The 20,752-nt window shown below is 49.4% G+C and overlaps 1 protein-coding gene across 1 annotated transcript; it reads left to right on the top strand.

Moving 5' to 3' along the window:
* Positions 1 to 4,993: 4,993 nt before the first annotated feature.
* LAT2 (linker for activation of T cells family member 2) lies at positions 4,994 to 20,037 on the top strand. Its single transcript, XM_041463605.1, has 13 exons — positions 4,994 to 5,081; positions 9,964 to 10,066; positions 11,254 to 11,293; positions 12,677 to 12,720; positions 13,518 to 13,572; positions 14,210 to 14,253; positions 15,017 to 15,055; positions 15,621 to 15,651; positions 15,755 to 15,834; positions 16,237 to 16,302; positions 17,062 to 17,124; positions 17,951 to 18,035; positions 19,250 to 20,037. The coding sequence occupies exons 2-13, from the start codon at positions 9,982 to 9,984 to the stop codon at positions 19,266 to 19,268; spliced, it is 651 nt and encodes a 216-aa protein (XP_041319539.1). The 5' UTR covers positions 4,994 to 5,081; positions 9,964 to 9,981; the 3' UTR covers positions 19,269 to 20,037.
* The last annotated feature ends 715 nt before the right edge of the window (positions 20,038 to 20,752 follow it).

Raw genomic sequence — 20,752 nt, 5'->3', positions numbered from 1 at the left:
CTGGGCTGTGCAAGCCTGGAGCAACTTCTGAGGGGGCTCTTTGTGCTTGTGGCTGTCAAGGTTGTTCTGATGGCTGAAGAAAGAGATGGAGGAGTGTTCACACACTCAAATAATGGGCTGGTGATGGTAGAGTCACATTAAATTCATGCCCTCAAGTGTGGCTTGCTGGCCTTCCTAAAGCAGCAACTTGCTCACCAGTCTGCTCTGAATCTGCAGTGCTGACTGAATTTCTGAAGTTCTCAGGTGTCCCAGGGCTGATGATTGTGGCCAAGCTTGCTGTCCCAGGCAGTTTTGGATGATACTGATACTTCTAACTTAAGAACACTGATATAGTTTCAATCCTGACTTTAGTACATGGTCTAGTAGAAGCATTTGCTACCTGTAGTACTGCTGCTGACTTGTCTTCAGGAGAGATGATAAAACTGTGAGAATTTTAGAGCAAATCCTGTAATATTGCAACCCTTCCTATTTGTAGGAAAGATTTAATACTAAAGCCAGCAAATTTTGGAATATGTGTGCAGCCTCCTCAACCAGAGTGCTGGCATGCTGCAGCTTGCAGAGCAGCCCTTGTCCTGCTGCCTGCTTTGGACAAATCTGCTTGGAGTGACTGCTGGAAACCCCCTGGGTGTGTTTTGGACAGGCTCTGTGTGTCAGGTTGGCTCCAAGGCGTAGTCACAGGTTTTCTGTGCCAACCCCATCCCCTCTCTGTGCACAGAAGCTGTCTTGTGGCTATTTGCACTCACAGCAGAGGCACGGGAGAGGAGCTGTTAACACTGAGCATCTTGAAATCTGTGTTAAGTTGGTGTTTTACATTCTGATGGTTTCTGTCTTTCACTACCAGTGGAGTGCAAAGACTGAAGGAAAGGGACTGCTTGCCTATTCCAGCATATTCTAGTGTAGAATATACAGTTACCTTTGTACTTCTCAAGGGCTTCCCTGGGATGGATTCTCGGGATGCAGTTTAGTTGGTGTTGCCTGTCTTTAATGTTTAGAAAGGGGAGTTTCTGTGACTGAAAAAGAGTTTGATTTCTAGCTGAGAGTGGAATTTTCTCATCTCCCTCCTGTTAAATGTCTCTTACCCGCTGCAAGAACGAAGTATATTAAAAGTGGCAGAGAGACATCTTTTATTTGGTGCATACATTTTATTTGTATAATCTAATTTATTCTGTTGTTCGTGATAGCACTTGCTGTAGCAGTATTAGACCAAACTGAATAGAAGCATTTAGGATGGTGTAATCATATTTTTGACCCTGCTTGCTGAAAGGCTTTAATCCTTCAGTGCCAGACACTTGACTCTCAAGCCTGATGCACATTAGTAATAGCAATACCTTGATGACATTATATGTTCAGCCCCTCTCCTGTGCATTAGGCCCTGCAGGGAAGCTCTGCTGTTCTCCTGTGTGTGCTCACAGGAGCCCAAGGTGGACACAAGACACGAGCCATTAGGTTCTGGTGGTGTCTCGGTGGGCACATGGTGTCAGCATTATTAGATCTGGAATCCTGTTCCTCATCTCACTGTACCTGTTTGAGTGACTGAATCTAAAGCATTTTCTGGTTTCCTCTGTTCCGTGCCATCACCTGCTTAGCAGCAGGTTCAGTGTGACATCAGCTTCCCTCATTTCTGTCCCCTCTGCAGCAAAATACATCCAAGGGCTTCGAGGACTTTCAGCACTGTTACAGGAACAACCCACCCTCTTACCTGTGTGCTCACCAATTCCTGTGTAAAGCTCTAGAGTATCCCAGGGTTGATGTTTTTGAGATGTTATTGCTGGGAATGCTACCACCACCTTTCTGCCCAGTAGGTTTCAGCCAGGTTAGTGTTCCCTGTGGTCAGGATTTGCTTCCTACCACGAGATTGTTTTGTTCATGTCACCGTGCTCCCGAGATCTGCCTCTTTCTTTTAAATAAACCAAAAACTCACAAAGTACCTCTATAAACCCCTGCAAAATCTGTACTGTAACAAATCTGTATAATTTGTATTGCTGTATAAAAATTGAAATAAAAGCATTCAAACCTTCTAGGTTTTTGTCTTCAAATTTAAGGATTATTGTGTCCACAAGGATGAGCTCAGCAGGATAAGAACAGGAAGCTTTGTACCAGAGGGATTTTTGGGATTAGTCTTTGCAAAGTCTACTTGGCCAAAGTTTTGTGAAGCACCCAGGCATCCTGGCTGTGAGATGACTTTCCACTGGGTAGCAGCATTTATTTTCCTTCAGCAGGAACAGAGCCACTTTCAGTTTCAGCTCAGAGAGAGCCAACGTGCAGCTGGGCCAGGGGAGGAGGCAGCACTTCCCCTTTGCCTGGGGAAAAGCTCATTCCACTCCAGCAGAGAGAAAAGTTTCCAGGTGAATACAAAACCATCCAGCACTACTTCAGCACATCAGAAAATTTCCTCCAAGTGTTAGAGCTGCCATGAAAATGTTGCTAAACAAATGGAATGCATTGTAATCCCAGTTAGTGGTTGGGATGAGACACAAGCTCATTCTGCCCCAAAGCAAGAGGGGCTTGATGCTGGTGCACAGCAATGTTGGACTTGCAGAGCTGGTGAGCTTGGAGCCTGTTGGAGCTTAAAAAACATGTTGGAGCTTTCTCAAACCTCTCATTGGGTGTGTTTGTGCAGAAGAAGGGGTTTAGATGATGCCCTGTTTTCCAGTCCTTGTTTTACTACTGATTTTTGATCAGTGTTAGCCACAGCACCTGATTCAAGCAAAGTCAGCTGGTCTTTGAGCAGCCCCCACCTTTATTTGAAAGAATGTAAATCAGCCCTCAGGGCATTTGGCTTCCCAGGGCCCAGGTAAGCTGAGCCCAGTAGAAGATGGGTTCTAATGAGTTTTCTGGACCCAAGAGATCTCTTTGCAGCCTGTCAGCTTTGTATCAAAAGGTGAAAAAGCGAATTAGGTTAACTGGTGAACCTTCCTGAAGGAGTAGGAATTTTGTTATAGGGGAATACAAACCCAGGTTGAAATGGATGAGCTTTGAAAAAAACACAAACAGTGAAATTACAATGTGGGTTTTCTGTAATTTATTGCAGTAGATAAAAACATACTCCTCCTTTTGTCAAATCAGAAATTGTTTCTAGCAGCAGGTCTCGAAGAGGCAGAGGGGTTTCAGGAGGGTAGAGCTCATTTCCCAAGCTGGGTTTGACCTGAGGGGTCATTTTGTGTGTGTTGGAGGAGAGTTGGTCTGGCCTCATGAAGAGCAGAACTGTGGCTGTGCTGGGAAGTGCTCGGAGTGAGGGCTCATCCCAAACCTTTTCATGCAGCCCTTCTCAGGAGAAACGTGAAGAAGGGAGAGAGGATCCACACAGAGGTGTGTGCTGCTGCACTAATTACCCTCCACTCAGGGAGGCTGGCCTCTCCAGGGGACCGATGCCTTGGAAGGGCATCACTGTTACACCACACTGGGGTGACCCTGCTGTGCCACTCCTTGGGCACAGGAGCAGCTCCTGCCTGCCCTGGAGGGGCTGAGGGGTCCCTCGGGGGACAGTCTGGGGACTAACACAAGGAGCAGCCCAAGCCACACCACAGCACTGAGTCTCACTTGAAGCTGAGACCCTCCAGAGAACCTGTGAACAAATACATGGCACCCTTTTAGCAGTGGCTGTTCCTGATGAAATTGATTTTGGGTACAAAAGATGAACTTTAAATGTCTCCAGCATATTTTGAGTATCAGTTCTGCTCTAAAGAACTCTTTTGCAAAACTTCTGTTGTCAGATTATGTGTGAACATGTAAAAACCCTGCTAGAAATCTGTTAATAAACTATAATTGCTAAGACCTCTGCTAGGAATGCCAATTTTGTAACAACTCTTTTGGCAGTGAAAAAAACATTTCACATTTTGCAATGTCCTTTACACAGATACCACCCAGAAACCATGTGAGAAATTAAAAGCTGAGTCTGCCTCTTTTTATCTTTGGTTCACGTTATACTGATTTCAAGATAGGCTTCAGCACCTGCATTTTGTCTGGGAATGGCTCTGGAAGGTGCATTATTTTTGCATCTCAGGTTAGAATTGGAAGAAAGAAAGTCTATTTGCATGTCATGGTGGATAATTATCTTACTGAAGTAACGTTTCTTCTGAAAGTCTGATAGCCAGATTTCATCCCAGAGTTGTAAAAATTGTAACCAGTTGGCTCCTTAATAATTTTTATGACGAAGAGTCACCTTCTTGCACAGAGAGCTGGGTGTAGGTGGCTGCCCTAATTTAAATATAACAAAATTTCCCTTTACTGAACAATTTACATGTAAGAGAGGCTTTGTGGAGCCTTAGTGAGAGCAGCATGAAACGTTTTGTTTGTGGTTGTAACTCGTGTGCCCCATGGCTCTTGTACTATTGCACAGCTGCACAGTGATGTGTGTGTGCAGACTTCCCCAGTGCTGGAGCAGGATCCCTCTTTCAGGGACTGTGACAGGGCTTTAAGCCAATACAGAAATTCTCAATAGGGAATTCATGAGCCCTCCTTATTCCACTCAAGCACCAAAAAAATTTGAGGAATTACTTTATTTGAGAGTGCAGTGAAATTGTGCCAATTATGCTGACGCATAAGAGCTGGTTTTATTCTTACAGCCCTGGACAGGAGCTGCAGCTTTGGCCATTAGCAGTAGCGATCTCAGGCTGTTTGCTGCCTTTGTAACTTGTTCCCATCTTTTCCACAAACCCCAGGGAGGAATTGCAGTTTGCTTTGAGCTTTGAGCTTTTCCTGGCAGCACCTGCCGCTTCCAGTGTTATTCCTGTTCAGGCTCTTTGCTAAAAGGAACCTGAACCTTTGTGGGGCACCAGCAGCATCTGAACCCCAAGGGAAGTGAGCTCAGTGCTGCGTGTGGTGCCACGCTGGCCAAGCCTCCTCCTCTCCCCAGGGGACAAAAGTGACCCCAGTGGGTTTGTGCAGGCGTCGTGTGTCGGGGCCGCCCGGCCGGGCAGCGGATGTTGGGGTTGGTGATTCACAGGGGACAGGAAACTGCAACTGCAACGAGAACTGCGGGGACCAGCTCCAGCCCCGGCAGCCGGAGGAGCTGGAGGAGCTGGAGGAGCTGGAGGAGCTGGAGGAGCTGGGACACTCCGGGGACAGCGGCTGAGCTGCGGGTAAGGTGGGCGAGGGAGCAGGTGTGGGCAAGGAAAGCGCCCGGAGGCGTTTGGGGCTCCTGTGGGGACAGTGGGGTGTCCCAGGGGGCTCAGAGATCCCACTTTAGACCCTGGTGAGCCTTTCAAGAGGTTCAAGGTCATCCCTGTGAAACCTCTCTGAAAAGCAACGTGGTGGATGTCCCCTCCTCGCTGCTGCTCCTGGCCATCACCAGCTCCAAGGGAGGAATTTCCAACTCTCTTCCCAGGAGCATTTGGAGCCCTCTGGACCTGAGAGGAGCCCATCCCACACAACCTGGATTGGCTGTTTCACAGCACTGCTCTTTGCATCTCCTCGTCCATCTGCTGATGGAAGCGTGGGTTTAATTACATTATTTCTGCATTCACATCTTCTAAAATACTCTGGAAGATTCAGCCTGTGCTGAGCTTCCCTCATCCCTGCGTGGACCTTCCTCTGGCTCCTGCCTGCAGCTTCTGGGACTGCTGCAGCCCACGCTGCTCCCCCTCCAAAGCCCAGTCCTTAAAAATAGCTGATTCAAACGACACTTCCTGGGTTTTCCATTGATTTCAGAGCTGACTGGCATCACGGATATGAATGTATTTATTTCACTGCATGTAAGTGCTCGAAATAGCAAATTCTAGATTGAAAGAGATTTGGGTTTGCATCAGTTTTCTCTTGTGTGAACAATGTTCGGTGTAAGATGGGCCATGAGGCAGATAATTTAGCAGAAGAGGATAATTTTGGGATAATCTTGTGTGAGATTGGCTCATTTTCGTGGTTCTGGAGTCCCTAGTTACACAGGGGTTGCCTGTATTGCTAACATGCATCCCCTGGGCTCCCAGTGGAAGTGAATGATGCTGGGAGCAGTCAGTGCTGCCTGGAGCAGTTACAAATACAGGATATGTCTGTGAGTTACCTTCTTGTGCTGCCATGCCTGCTGTGATTGGGGTTTCACACCGTATTTTCCACCCAAGGTTTTTAAAAAGCATTTTCCAAAGTTATAATCTATGTGGAAGTTGGTTTATCAATTCTAACTTTCCCCTTTTATCGTAAGTTCTACTGAAATGCATCTATTGGCATGAAAGCCTGATCTGCCTGAATAGCTGTAAAACCCCAGGCTTGAACTCCACGGCAGCAGCCTTCCTAAAAAGCCTGACCCTGGCACAAATCTGGTGGGAAATGAGATGTGCAGACCTCTGGGAAGGAGCTTTGCTGAAGGCTCAGTGCTGGTCATTGAAGTCATTCCAGCCCCAGGAGAGATTCCTTGCTCTGAGACTTTAATTTCTGAATTGATGGACTTTCTGTGGCAATCTGTGCCACACAGGCAAACAGAAAGTGGAGTTGCTTTTCTTAGACACGTTAGAGACATCGACTCAAGCTGAATATTGCATCTGTTCAACAAGTCAGTGTGCTGAATTTCATATGGTGAGTCTTTAAATACACTCTCCACTTCATATTTCATAGCAGTGACTCATCCTACCAGCCTGACTTAGAATTAATTTACTGCAAACTGGTGCACACCACAAAACTTTCTGCAGGGAAGAGAAAGTGACTAGTTTATATTTGCCTTTTGGGCAATTTTTGATTGATACAATACATAATATAAATACATTAAATACATAATATAAATACATTATTTTAGTCTTTATCTTGCAGTGTGAACTCAAGGGTGGGCTTGACGTCTGCAAAGGGCTGAAATGGCTTCATCAGAAATTATCTCCTGGAAAACCAGGCATTGCTGAGGACATCAACACATTCCTCACGCTCCTGGTTTCTCAGCAAAAAAGTTAAAACTCACTTTAAGTGCTCTTGCAGATTTTTTAGTGAGCTTTGTGCCTCTTCTGATGCTTTTGGGAAGTTCTTCCAGGCTTTCCATCCATTAGGAATTTTATTTCTAGCCTGTGCATATCCAGCTTATTTCCACTCATTTTATGAGCCAGAATTGCCTTATTTCAATTCAAAAGTTTTTCTCACTTTGTTGTGCTGCTCTTGGACAGATGGACAGTGAGTTCCATGTCCTCTTACTCTCCATTTCAGTGGAATTAAAAGCAGAAGACCTTTTATCTTCCTGGATAAAACCACCTCTCCTTCCTTTGGATCTTCGTAGTGAGCCTTGTTACTGGGGTGAATCCTTAAATTAGGACAAGATCTGCCACAGAGTAGATAAATTTTGAGAGTCCATTAATTTTCCCAATTTTTTTTAGCGAGAAAAAGCCTGTCTCCTTGCCTGCTAAAAACACCTGAGGCCAGAGGAGGAGCAGCCCTGGCTGGGAGAGCACAGCTGTACCCAGCCTCCAGCGTTGCTCTCCCAGGAATTGCTTGTCTGGAGCAGCTGCTCCTGAGGGATTTGTGGGCTCCTGCTGCTCCTGTGCCCTGGTCCCACTGGCTTCCTCAGCACAAAAAGGGGAAAAACAGGCAAAAGGAGAAGAGAGCAGTGTGTGAAGAGAGCAGGGCATTGTGACACAGCCCCAGTGTCCCTCCCAAACCAGCTGGGAACCTGTTTTCTCCCCGAGTTTGGGTTTAGCATCTTGGAAGCAGGGCTGGCCATCCATGACCCCACACATCCATCCCCCTGTGCAGAGACCTCCATGGCTCCAGGCTCTTTGTTCTGCTCTCCAGCTCCCCGAGGCAGAGCACAGGGAAGCACATTCAGCCTTCCAAATATTTTATTTATATCCTGCTAGCCGTGAGTAAGTGCTTCCAGCCTTCTGCTTGTCATAAATCTGTTCATCACCTCCTCCTGTCAGCTCCTTACCAGAGCAGGGCTTGTACCAAAAGAAAGGATTTTCCATGGACCTGGGTATTTAGGGAGCACAGATGATCTCCAGGCTGATGTGTGTGTGTGACTTGGGGGCTTTCTTGGGGCAAAAAGCTGTGATGGGGTGGGACACACCATGTCCTGTTCATCAGCCCCTCAAATAACTCCTTGTGGTGTCCCTGGTGAGTGGGGCTCAGGAGCAGACAGGTTTTGCTGCCTCACTGCCCGTGACCAAAATAAAACTGGCTCTGGAAGGGAGCAGGAGGCCTGCTGGGCAAAGGGACAAACTAGGTCAGTGTTGTCAGGTGTCTTCAGCTCTGCCTTGCCTTCACTTTAAAGAAAAAAAAAAAAAAGAAGAAAAAAAAGAAGAAGAAAAAGAGAAAAAAAAGCCAGGAAACCCACAAAGCAGCAGCATCACAGCCCTTTGTATTTTAGTCACCAGCACTGGACCAACTTCCCTCAGCTGCCTCTTGGAGATGCTTTAGAGATGATCCACAGCTCATGATTTCCATGGGGGATGCTGAGCAAAGGAAAAATGATGGGAGAAACCACATGGTTTTGACTTGGCTCTTTTGGGTTCTGGTCCTCCACTCTGGGGTGGGTGCATGGAGGTCTGGACAATTAAATTTAGAATAACTGATCTCATCTTCTTCAGAAAGTGCTGCAAAAAGACTGTGCAGGGAAAGAGAGGCCTCTGGGGGCCTGTGAAAGGCAAAGCCATGGTGGAGTGAGTGCTGGTAGCTGCCAGGTCCTGGAGAGCCCAGGGAGCCTGGAGCACAAGAGGAATAAGCCCAGTTTGTTCCCATCAAAGGGTGAGGTCACTGCTGGACAGCCACAGGGAGTTTGGGAGCCACTGGGAGATGCTGACACCAAACCCCTTCACCACTGCTGCTGGCTTTGCTCAGGCTCTGTCTGAGTGGAAATGAGGGGCTTTCCTTCCTCCCCTTTCCCTGCCCCATGCTGATTTACACCATGATTATTTTCACCCTGCCCTGATAACTGGGATTGTGGCACAGGGCTGAGATTCAATGGCAAACTGGAGCACAAAGCTCCACCAGCACGCTCAGCTGCTGCTCCAAGTGCCTGCAGGGACAGCAGGAAGTTGCTCAGCCCCCACAGGCTCAGCTGCCAGGGGAGGATTTGGGTTTTCTCCGACGTGAATGGGCTGTCAGAGCAACTTCCAAACTTCTGCAAAGTTTGGGCAGAGAAATGTTGTTTATTCCACTTTAATCAAGCAGAGGCAGAAGATGCTGAGCAGGGCAGAATCAAGCTGCTTCTTTCTATTGCCTGCTACTGGCATTTGTTTTGTTATTTTGAATTATTTTCATTATCAATTGCTATAATATATCTTTCCTCCTCCATTCACCAATTTAATACAGGCTAAAGTTGTAATAAGAGAGGCTGAAGGTAGGCAGCAGGAAAGCTTCCTGCCAGCCACAGTGATGATGTTCTGGCCTTTGGCATATTGAAGTGTCTCCATCCCTAGGGAAAAAAGTTGATTAAAACCAAAAATAAATTAAAACAATCTGTAACTAAAGAAAATCAGACCCTGGGGAATAGGAATGGGTAAATGATCCATCTCAGTGCCAGCAGGCTGCTTGCTGTGATATTTGTAGGATGGTTTGTATTTTAAAGGAAGAAGTTGAAACCAAATCGTGCTGATTATTAAAAAATGTTAGCTGCTGTTTGTGAAAAAAACTTGTCATGGAAAGAAGGGAAGAGCCAGTGGATGAGCCAGCTCAATGCAGAAAAAGGCAGAAAAAGGTGTGGGGAATAACCCCCTGGGAGTCACTCTGAGCCAGAACATGTTGTGCAAAGGTCTTGACTGTTTAAATACTGCCAAGTGCCTCCCTTTTGCCCTCTCTTCTGGATATTAGAAGATTACTGTCTGCTGACAGATTTGATGGCAGCAGGGTGGGTTTGGGGACTGGCAGTGAGTGATTCAGAGCAGTCAGGAAAGGGCATTGCCTCTGCTGCCCTGGCTGCAAGCCCAAAGTCCCTTCTGCATCCTCAGCAGCCTCCCAGCTCCATGGGGCTGGGAGGGCAAACAGCACCTGGTTTTTGGGGCTAAAGGCTCTCTGAGGGATGGCCCCCACAGCTGACAGGGTCCCCTGGCTGTGTTTCAGGCTGGATTTGGCTGGGCCATGGTGCAGCTGGAGCTGTGGGCGGCCGTGGCGCTGATGCTGCTCGGGGCGGCCGTCAGCCTCTGCATCAGGTGCCAGCTCTCAGGTAAGTGCTGGGAATTCCACCTGGCTGGAATTCCCTCTTGGAATGTCCCCCCCACCCTGTGGGTTTGGCTCTACTCAGCTGGGTACCAGCTTCGCCCTTGTGGGGATGGGCTGTGGTCTGTGGTGGTGCTGGGCACAACCTTCACCGAGAGCGTCCTGTGCCAAGGGATGGGAGCCAGGAGAGCACAGCACACAGACAGACAGACACACACATAGACAGAGAGACAGACACACAAAGCAACTCAACAGTGAAGGCACGGGCAGGTCCAGGCATGGAGTTCCACAGAGAGTTTATTTGGGTCTAACACTGAAGGGGTCCAGGGCCCAAAGACACAGACTAAGGAGGATCCAGGGTATAAATACAGGGAAGGGACTAATAGGGAATGCCAGGGTGGATGGGCGGAGTTACACCAACCAATGGGAACACAGGGAAGGGAGAACTCTCTAGAACATCAACATATAGGGAAAAAGGGGCAGGGAAGGCCCAACGGGGGGGACAGAACTGGGACAAATTAACATCGTGCTGCAGGGCACCGTGGGGGAAGATTCTTCCCTCACCCTGGGCTCTGAGCAGTGCCCAGAGCCTACGGTGCATCTCTCCAGGGCAGTGCTGTCACCTTCTCCCCAGCAGGATCATGGGCATCTTTGGGGATGCTCCCACAGCTTGAGCATGGATGAGGCTCTGCCAGAGAGCCAAGACAGAAGGAACGCCCAAAAGTGCAGCCCCCCTTCCCTGGGGCAGATGTAACACTGAGATCCCTCTACATGGCCGTCGTGGTGGGTGGTTTTGGGACTCCACCTGGGAGGATGAGCTGCAGTTACACAAATCCTGCAGAGGGTCTGGGACAGAAGGGAGGCAAGGGGAATCTCAGGATAAATTCATACAGAGAGGAGGGTGAGCACCCAGTGGGGTTTGAGCCCCTCCCTGAGCATTGGTTTCAATGGGGGAGAGGCTGCACTTTGGGGTTTGGGGGCAGGACTGGCTGCCTTGCTTTGTGGAGGTTGAGACAAAAACCACAAAGCAAACATCGTTTCAAAATATTTCATCAAAGCCCTACTGCAGCTGCTGCTCACTGCCTCCGCTGTCCTGACATGCTGAAGAAGTTTTGTGAATGATTTTATTGGCCTTTATGATCTCTAACTCCCAAATTATCCTTTCTAAGAGCTTTTTGTTCCCTTGTCTTCCAGCTACCAAACGTGAGACACAGCTGAACCAGCGGAGGAGCCAGTAAGTTGTCTTTCCCAATTGTGTTTCTCCCCCAAACAACTCAGCTAGGGTGAGCCTCAGAGCCAGACCCCAGCTGAAATATGGGATAAAATAAAATAAAATAATGCCAGGATGGGAGGCAAGGCAGTGTGCCCCAGGCCAAGGTGCTGTTGAAGGGGCAATGCCTTCACAGAGAATAATCCAAACTGAAACTGAAGTTGACTGTGAAGTTGAATCATTAACTAGTTGGAAAAATTAGTTGTTATCCTCTTCTGTTGTGCTCTGAGAGGAGATGGAAAGATTATTTACTCCATCAAGAAGCCCCTGCCCTTGGACCGTGTAGCAGAGCAACCACTGACCTGCAGCACAAGAAATGAAGGAAATGCAGTGTACACACATGCACTGCCCCTTATTTCCTTCAGCAACAGACAAACCACAGTAAATGACGTTAAAAAAAGAAAAGTTGGGTTGTAAGCTCTGTTACAGGAGATGCAATGTGGCTCTGCAAAGGCTTCCAGGGGGTTGGGGTTTTGTTTCTGTGGGGAAAGGCTCCAGAGTGATCCATTGTAGACTGATGGAGCAGCCACTGAAGGCTCTGTCCCCCACAGGCTCCATCCCTCACAGACTCTTGCTGAATTGTCCCAACTTCTTGAAATTTATACCTGGATTAGGTGGTTTGGGCTCAGGTTTGTGGTGTTGTCTGCTCCTTCTGGAGGAGTGGTTTGCAGGCAAAGCGGTTTGACTCTGTGTTTGGGTTTTTGATAGCCTTGGGCCATGAAGCCCAGCTGGGTATGGGGCAAGCCCAATGGAAAAGGGGGAAAGGGTTCCCAAAGTTGGAATTAATAAGCACCTGTGTAGAAATACCTGCAGTGAACAAGATGTTGGGTTCTAATGTGCTCCGAAAAGCAGCTCTCCTATTAACTGAAAAGTAAAGAGGTTCCTGGGCATAGGTTATCATTGGTCATGTTATTTTATTCATGTTGATATTAAGGGATGATGGAATGGGCAGAGGCAGCAGTGGAGGTGAAGCAGTGGGGTTTGAAGCCATTTCACATCTATCTTTTTGTGGGTAAAAAGGTTCTTCTAGCCTTTGGTGGCTAAAGCATCAAAATGAGAATTATCCTAAATGATGTTTTCTCATCCCTGGATCCTACCCTTGCTGATGTTGGCTGCTCTACCAGTGGTCCAAAAGCACATCTTGTCTTTAAAGGACCAAAGAAGAGTCCAGGAAGATGCTCCCAGCTCATACAGGCCCTGCATGACGTGCTGAGCAGTGCAGCTTGGCATCTCACAGAGCCCAGCAGGGTGCTCTCTGCCTTCCACTCACCAAATAGATCTCTTGTATCTGTTTTCCTTGTTATAAGCCCCAAAATTCAGCTGAGGTTGTACTGCTGTTTTTTCCAGGCTCGAAAGCCAGCAGAGATTTGAGGTGATTCGATCCCATACCAGTGAGTATGAATATTGCATTCGGCTCCTGCCCCGTGGTGAGGGCCCTGCGTGCATAGAACAGGGGGAAAGTAATGTTCAAAGGGTCACCTCGAAGCCAGGCCATGAAATGGTGAGGCCTGGATTGTCCAAGCCACCTTAGATGCTTCTAGGTATGTGAACTCTGAGCTCTAAGGGACAAAATGCCCTTTGCGTTGAGAATAATTCACTAAAGTGTTGTCGCTGAAAAGTGACGCCTCAGCTGCTGGGGCTCTTGGAACCACGCAGGGCACCCTGAGAGAGTGAAGGTGTGGGTGACAGGAGTGACTCGCTCATCATCCCCCTCAGTGCTTCCTGCAGCAGGCTGGGTTCAGCGCTGAGCCCCTGCGTGTTGTGTCACACGAGCGCTGCCAGCCCGTGTGCCGTGTGTCCCCTGCCCTGCCCTGCCTGCCGAGGGCTCTGCTGGCTCCAGGCCCCTCTGCAAGTCTTTCATCCCAGCCTGATCCAGGCTCTGCGCTGTCCCTCGCAGTGTGGAGGGAGGGCAGTGGCCCCAGTCACGCGGGTCTGGGGGACAGCAGGTGACAGCAGCTGGGATTGTGGCCTCCTCCAGCGCAAGCTGCACGGACACCAGCTCTTCCTCTAGTTGTTCCTTGTTTTGACCATTTTTGAACACCCAAGGAACAATCTGGAAGCTATTTTAGGATGCATTAGGAAAATGCTTGCCAGTCCCAAGGGCTCCTCTCTGGTGGATGTTCTGTGCTCTTTGACACATCTGCTGCTGCTGCAATAACTAACACTGTAATTTTGTTGCTGTTGCCAGTTGCAACCCGAAGGCTGGAAAAAAGTAAGGAACCTGAAAACTTCTCAATAGCAAGGTAGGAAAAAACCCAAATAAAATCTAGCTCTAGAGCCAAGGTTGGATGAAGTTCACCCAACACAGATGAACATTTGGGATTGCATTCTGGGCCCTGTAGATATGGCTTGGGCTGTATTTAGAGTCAAAGAATAGTTTGGGCTGCAAGGGACCTTTCAAGGTCATCTAGTCCAACCCCCTGGTGAGGAGCAGGGACATCTTCAATTTGATTGGGTTGCTTCACTTGTTGATGGTCAATAGTATATTTAGACATTTTCTGGATTTTGTTCAGTATGACTGCGTTCTTCTGGCAACTGATTAAATCAAACCCAGGAGAGCGAGGTGTGGCTCTACATAACAGATGCATCATGGAAAAGAAATGGCCATTATTCACTTATAAGCAGTTTGGTGTGATAAATCCCCTTCTCCCCATCACCCAAACCCCCAGTAACTACACAGCCATTGTAACTCTCCTGCAATATTCAAACATAGATATTCCCATCTTGGGATTTTTACCCCAAATTCTTAATCTCCCCTTGCTCCATGTGTGTACTTGATGACCTCGCAGGGAGGTTTCGTGGATGGTCCTTCTGATGGAGTGTAACTGCTGGTAGGGTTTGCTCAGACCTGGGGTTTTAGGTCTCTTTTCTCTCTTTCAGTAAAGCCACCGAAGAGCTCAGTGCTTCCCATCACCCTGGATATGGTGAGCAGCTTCCTGGGACAGGCACAGATGCAATGAACCACAGAGCTGTTGGATGTGGAAGGGACCTTAAAGCCCAACTCTTTCCACCCCCTGCCATGGGCAGGGACACCTTCCCCTGGGTCAGGCTGCTCCAAGCTCTGTCTACCCTGGTCTTGGGCACTTGCAGGGATGGGGCAGCCACGGCTGCTCTGTGCAGCCTGTGCCAGGGCCTCACACCCTCACAGGGAAAAACCTCTTCCCAATATCCTCCCTAACCCTGCCCTCTGTCATGGGAAGCCATTCTCTCTTGTTCTGTCACTCTCAGCCCTTGTCCAAAGTCCCTCTCCCCTTTAGAAGGGGCTCTAAGGTCTCCCCAGAGCCTTCTCTTTTCCAGGCTGAGCAGCCCCAGCTTTCCCAGGCTGGCTCCAGAGCAGAGGGCTCAGCCCTTGGAACATCTTTGTGCACTCCTCTGGACTTGCTCCAACAGGTCCACGTCCATCTTAATTTGGGTCTGTCCTGGGTCTGAGTTCAAAGCCCAGTGCTCATCCTGCTGTGCCTGACCAGTCCTGGTTACAGCCACAGGCACAGATTGTTTAAAATATCACCCCTGGCTGTCCTATTCCTGTACCCTGGAGTGTCCAACCTTGCAGCCGTGTCCCCTGACCCCAGAGCTGAGGGGGATAGAGCTGCTGCTGCTGAAATACTTGGTGCTTCCCTCCATTGTCAAACTGCTCCCATTACTCAGCTTCAGTTCATGTGTAATGTGTCCCTCTCTTGTCCCCAGGGAGCAGAGAAGAGCCCAGGTACCAGAATTTCCTGGCAGGTAAATGCTGCAGCCATGTGTCTGGGGGTCTGGGAAGGAAGGCTGCTGAGGGGATGGGAGCTGGCAGGGGATGGGAGCTGGCAGGGAGCACATTTTTTTCCAGGGGATGGGAGCTGGCAGGGAGCACACAGGCAGCCAGCAGTGCAGCTGGCAGAGCTCTGGCTCGGTCAGTTTAGGGATTGCTTTGTGAGACACACACTGATCTGATTAAGGGGCAGAGCGGAGGGGGACGGATGCTCCCGAGCCCGCTGCTCCCTCCCGGGGCAGTGTGAGCTGGTGCTTGCCCTAAGAGGATTAGTGGTGTGTGGGGCTGTGCTCTCCTTTCCCAAGCCAGGGAGCATATTCCCCATCTCCTGCCAGCTGGCGGGATGTGTCCATGAGAGGTGATGTTTTCCCAGCACCTGGGGTGGATCAGGGCCACCTCCCTGTGCCCCAGCCACCCTGCTCTGCTGTGGACAGGCTGTGGGGCTGTGGCTGTGCTGGGGGTTTGTCCAGCTGTGCCCAGGGATGGCTGTTCAGGTCGATGCCATGGTGGGGTGCTGACAGCAAACCCTTGTTCTTACAGAGAACTGCCTGCAAGAAGAAACTGCCTATGTGTGAGTACCCTGTGCTGCTGCCAGTGCTGTCCTGGTGCTGCCACAGCCCAGCCTGGGGAGCCTGCGAGGGCAGCAGGAGCTGACAGTGCTGCTCTTCTCACAGGGAGCCCGTGTCTCTGGATCACTACTACAACTGCAGCAGGCTCTTCAGTCCACCCCGTGCTGGGTCTCCAGGCAAGCGAGGTGGGTTCCTTCATCCAGCCTGGCTGTCCCTGGGCTCCAGGGAGCTCGTGAGACTGCTCTTGCTGAGCTCTGTCTGTGGCCTGAAGCAAGTGGGGTCCAGGGGACACATTCATTCAAAGGGTGCAGCAGAGCTGTGGGATTTGAGGGATGTCCAAGCCCCCATCAGTCCATCTGTTGCCTGTAAACAGGACAGCCCAAAACCATTGGTGATTGTGCTCCTGTGGGAGTGAGCACCCGATTCCCTCCCTTGGTCACCACGGGCTGTCACTAAGACTAACAATTTTTTAGTAAATCTACATTTCACTGTGGGAAACAGCCCCTTCCTGCAGGTGCTGGGGGATCTTCCCAGGTCACTTACACTTCCACAGGTTCCTTGTCACTCTTCTTTCTTCTCTCCATCAGAGAAAGATGAGGATTCCTGTTCCTATGAAAATGTCACCATTGGAGTGTCTCAGGGCTCTGATTCAGGTAAGGGTGCTGCTGTCACGGGTCATGTGTGTCACACAAAGTGCAGAGAAGGATGGTGACCTGCTCAGCCAAGAGAAACCTGCTTGTTCACAGCTCAGCTCTTCCTGCCAGCTCTGTGCCATGGAGCTGGCACACAGGGGCTGCTGCAGGCACACAGCAGGCCTGGAACATTTCCCTTTCTGCAGGAAAATGCACATGGTGATACCTCCACCCTGGTGCCTTTGACTTGGTGGTTTCTGCAGCAATTCAGGAGCTTTGAGGTCTGCATCTTTAGGTTTTTAGTGTTGTTTTAGCCAGGATGATTATGGTTCTAGCCCCTAGCTCAGGTTTCTCACCAAATCCAGCAGAAGAAGGCTGCAGCCAGGAAGCTTCTGGAGGGTGACACTGGACCACAGTGTCCCTTCAGGGCTTCCAGCATCAGTCCTGGGATGCTGCAATCAAAATAGAAAGTCAGTTTTGTTTCCTTCTGTGAGTTAACACCCGCTTTCTGCACTGCTGAAGCCTGCCCTGCTCCTGCCTGGCTTTGTGCAGTGCTTAGAGGAGGCAGGAGCAGCAGGGACCTGTCTGATCCCCATCCATGCCTGCTGAGATCCAGGCACGTGGCCAGGGCTGGAAAATGATGAGGCAGCATCAGCAGATCTGTGCTGGCTGGAAACAGCCACGTGCACGGCGCAGTCGGGGGCAGGGGGGGTTCACAAAGGCCCCTTTTTGTCCATTTGCTGTTCAGTATTGTCCTGTCCAAACTCTTCCTTGTCACAGATGATGCTGTAGACTATGAGAACAGCATGACAATACTCACATGGAAACTCCAGCAAGGGCAAGGTAGGTTCTCAGCTGTTGTTTGCTGTTTGGGGATGGGGCTTATGGGCAGAGTGCCTGGAGCACCTGGGCCAGTGTAGACCATGCAAGGGCAATGCAGCCATCACCCTTGTCTTGAGTTAATTTTTCCCCCAACTGTCCATGATAAATATCCAAGGCAATGTGCAAATTGTAACACGCTCCTGTAACTGAATGCTGTTGGAATGTGCTGTTTGTCATACTCCAAAGGCCACCTTTTGGGTGGCTGTGGCTAAACCCTCACCAGGGGATGCTACAGAAAAATGTTGCTCTTCAGGTCTTATATCCTCTTACATTTGAGGCTGCCCCAGAGCAGGCACAGCTGTGAAATCCCCTGTGACACAGAACTTTGTGCACACACCCAGTGGGTCAGCCCTTGACTCTCCTGCTGTAGTCAGGGGCCCTATTTCTCAAGCTGACCTTTTAACCACAGTTTCATTTAACATGTGGCTTCCTGTGAGGATGAGGGTAGTTCTGGCCTGGGGAACAGTGGGGAGTGAACACATATATATTTAAGAGCTCTGGTGTGAAAGTTGTCTAAGCAAAGTTATTCCTGTTTGCACACTCCAGATTAAATCTTTTTTGGCTCTGAAGAGCTGCCCAGAGTGTTTGCAAATTTGCTGTGATCATTTTGAAGCCTCTTCAAGGAGACCTTGACGCTGGTCTGAGTTTTCTTAGCCCAGGCACGAAAACATGTCAGCAGCAAAGACTAAATATTGGCAGGACACGTGCTGTGCCAGTGGTCTGTGTGTTTTTACATTGTGTGTTTTTACACCACTCACTGATAAGTGCTTGCCATCCCCACCCACAGCCCCACTGACAGAAAGCCTGGATGATGAGCCAGACTACATCAACACAGGTCCTGTGTCAGGCCCTGCCCTGCTGCCACAGCAAAGGTAGAAACAGAGTAAATGGTTGGTGTGCAAATGGAGGGTGGAAGGATTTGGTTTATGGTGTTTATTTAGGGGTGGGAGGATTTGGTTTAAGCCAAAGGGAGTTGTCCTGGAGCTCTGCCCTTGCTGGCAGCACCAGCACAGCTGCCCACATGGGCAGTGGAGTGTGAGGAGCCCACCCTGTGCAGTGCCTCATCTCTGGTGGTGCCACGCTGGCTAACACGGACCCTGGAGACAAATTTGTCCAATGTCCCAGCTCCAGCACTGCCCTCCTCCAACAGGCACAGGAATCCAAACTGCTCCAGAGCACCCTGAGCCAGCGCTGCCACATGCTGTGGGCAGAGACACCCAAACCCCCTGCTCTGAGCAGGGATTCCCTCAGCTGAGCCCTGCCTGCTCTGCTAGGAGCACACATCCTGCCCCAGCATCAGCACCAGCCTGAGGCTGCTGATAAATAATTGTTCAGGGAAGACAAAGTAAAAAAAATTGCAGAGAGCTGCAGGAGGGTTGCATGACACTGAGGGACAGTGAATGATGTGCTGGTTGGTGCTGGTCACCCTGCTCCAGACTGGACTAAGGCTCCAGCTGGGAGATGGACTGGGACCAGTATCACTCTCCTTGCTGGGTTTTTACCCTCTTGAGCTCCTGTGGAGGCCCAGTGGGATTGTCCTTATGCCACATGCCAGCTGCTCTAGTTTTAGAGGGTTTTATATTCCCCAGACTGTAGGCACCAGCAGTGGGCAGACTCCCAAAATTGGATCTTTCTGAAGATTTGTCCCCCCCCACGCAAAGCACAGTGATCCCATTCTGCACACTAGGGCATTTGCTTCTGCTGGATGTAACTGGACATGGAAAAAGCCAGCCTGAGAAACCTGACCATATCTTGCTGCCAGGCATCTTTTTGCCATTATAATGATGCCTCTGTTGTAGCCTTTGGTAGCAGAGTAATATTCTGAAATTTCAATGTCCAACCAACAAATGCCAGCAGAAGTTCTCCACCAAGGGAGGCTGAACTGAGAAATGGGCTCCTGGTGCCTCCTGCTCTGATCAGGGATCATCCTCCAGGAGCACGACTGGGCTTTCTGCTTAGACAGGGACATTTTGTAGTGTATGTCACTACTTGTGCCTGGAAAGAAAATGTAGCAGGCAGCAGAGTTAAGTCGAAAGCAGGGATTAAAAGTCAGTGGACTCACTGTTTTTTCTCCTCTTATTTCAAGTATTCTGCATAAAGTCTGAAGAAATCTTTTGCTGAGCTGTAAGAGTGCACCCAGCAAACAAGCACGCAGGGAGAGGGGAGATTTCCATCCCTCACTGAAATCCCTTCTCCAATCTGTGCCTGCGGTGACATAGAAGGGGTGTTACTGAAAGAACTGCACTGCTTGAAGCCCCACAGAAGTCCAACTGCAAACCAGCAACTGGAGAAAGTATTCTGCCCCCAGAGACCATGGGCAAGCCCCAGGCTCCTAATCCTCAATTTCATCCCAATCCCATTTCCCTGCGTGTCCACTCGAAGATGGCCAGTCTGGGCAATGTTTTCTCCTGTCAGGCATGAAATGAATCTTTAACTTGCTGAACAGTAATGCAGCCAGCTACTTAATTTGTCAGGGTGACTCATGCACGATGGTATTAAGCCAGAGGGATTACGTTCTGATTTAGTTCCTGTGCTCTCCTACAGAAGCAGTTTCCTACGAGAGGAACTGGCGAGGCAGAGGTGGTGCTTGTAACAGCAGTGGCTGTCTGGAGCTGAATGAGATTCCAACCTGTTCACAAAGGCTAAAGAGGATTAAATGCCTGCTTATCCATGAGCATGCAATTCACAGTGTTGGTCTATGGCAGTTTTCCTCATGTTTCAGTATCTGTTTTATAATGATACAAAGAACCAGCAGCAACTGTGAGAGTCAGATCCACAGCCACCAGCCCCAGAAACTGCTCCAGTCCTTCAATACTGCTGTTGGAACATCATCCCAGGAACAGAATCCCTATCTCCTGAGCCCTGATGTACAGATCTGGCACTTCTGGAACACTTATTTATTAAAACTGAAAAGCTTCCAAAGAAAATGGGGTGTTTTGCTATGGTTTGCAATGATAGATGTCTGCATGATCAGGTGAAAAAGAAATGGGAGGACATGAGGTGACATGGAGTGATGTGCAGGATTTTATGGGGAGAAACTGCATTAAAAGCCTTCTTCCTCAAAATCTGATCAGAAAACTGTGTTTCAGGAATGAACACAGCCCACACTCATGGTGAGTGAGCAGAGAAGGGGAGCTAAGGGTTAGAGAGCTGTGGTGTGGGAGAAGGGATGCCAGGTGCTTCCTGCTGCAGCTGACTGGGCTCTAATTTTAGCAGAACCACCAAGAGAGACCACAGGTGCCCACCGCTGGTGTAGCTGAAACGGTGGGTGGGTTGGAGTTTGGCTCAGGAGAAGGTTTGCTAGTGGTCCCTACAAATGCTACAAGTTTGCACAGGACTTTTACAACAGAGGAAATCCGTGCACTAAGGGATGCACACAGCCTGGTTTTCTGCTCACCTCAGCCCAGCTTCTCCTCACACCCTTAGGTTTCCTGACGGTCAAGTGTTCTGCAAAAAGTCTGCACAGGTGCATGGCAGCAGGGTTCCCCTGAGCCAGCAGCACAGACAGTGACAGGCAAAGGGGCTTTTGTCACTGAAATTGTGCCTGGACCTCACAGGTCTATGGAACTGTTGGATTCATCCTCAGCAC

Source organism: Pyrgilauda ruficollis, unplaced genomic scaffold (assembly GCF_017590135.1).
Source record: "Pyrgilauda ruficollis isolate IOZ18807 unplaced genomic scaffold, ASM1759013v1 scaffold168, whole genome shotgun sequence".
Lineage (NCBI taxonomy): Eukaryota > Metazoa > Chordata > Aves > Passeriformes > Passeridae > Pyrgilauda > Pyrgilauda ruficollis.
The sequence above is the reverse complement of the archived record's forward strand: the minus strand, read 5'-3'. Positions and strand labels throughout refer to the sequence as shown.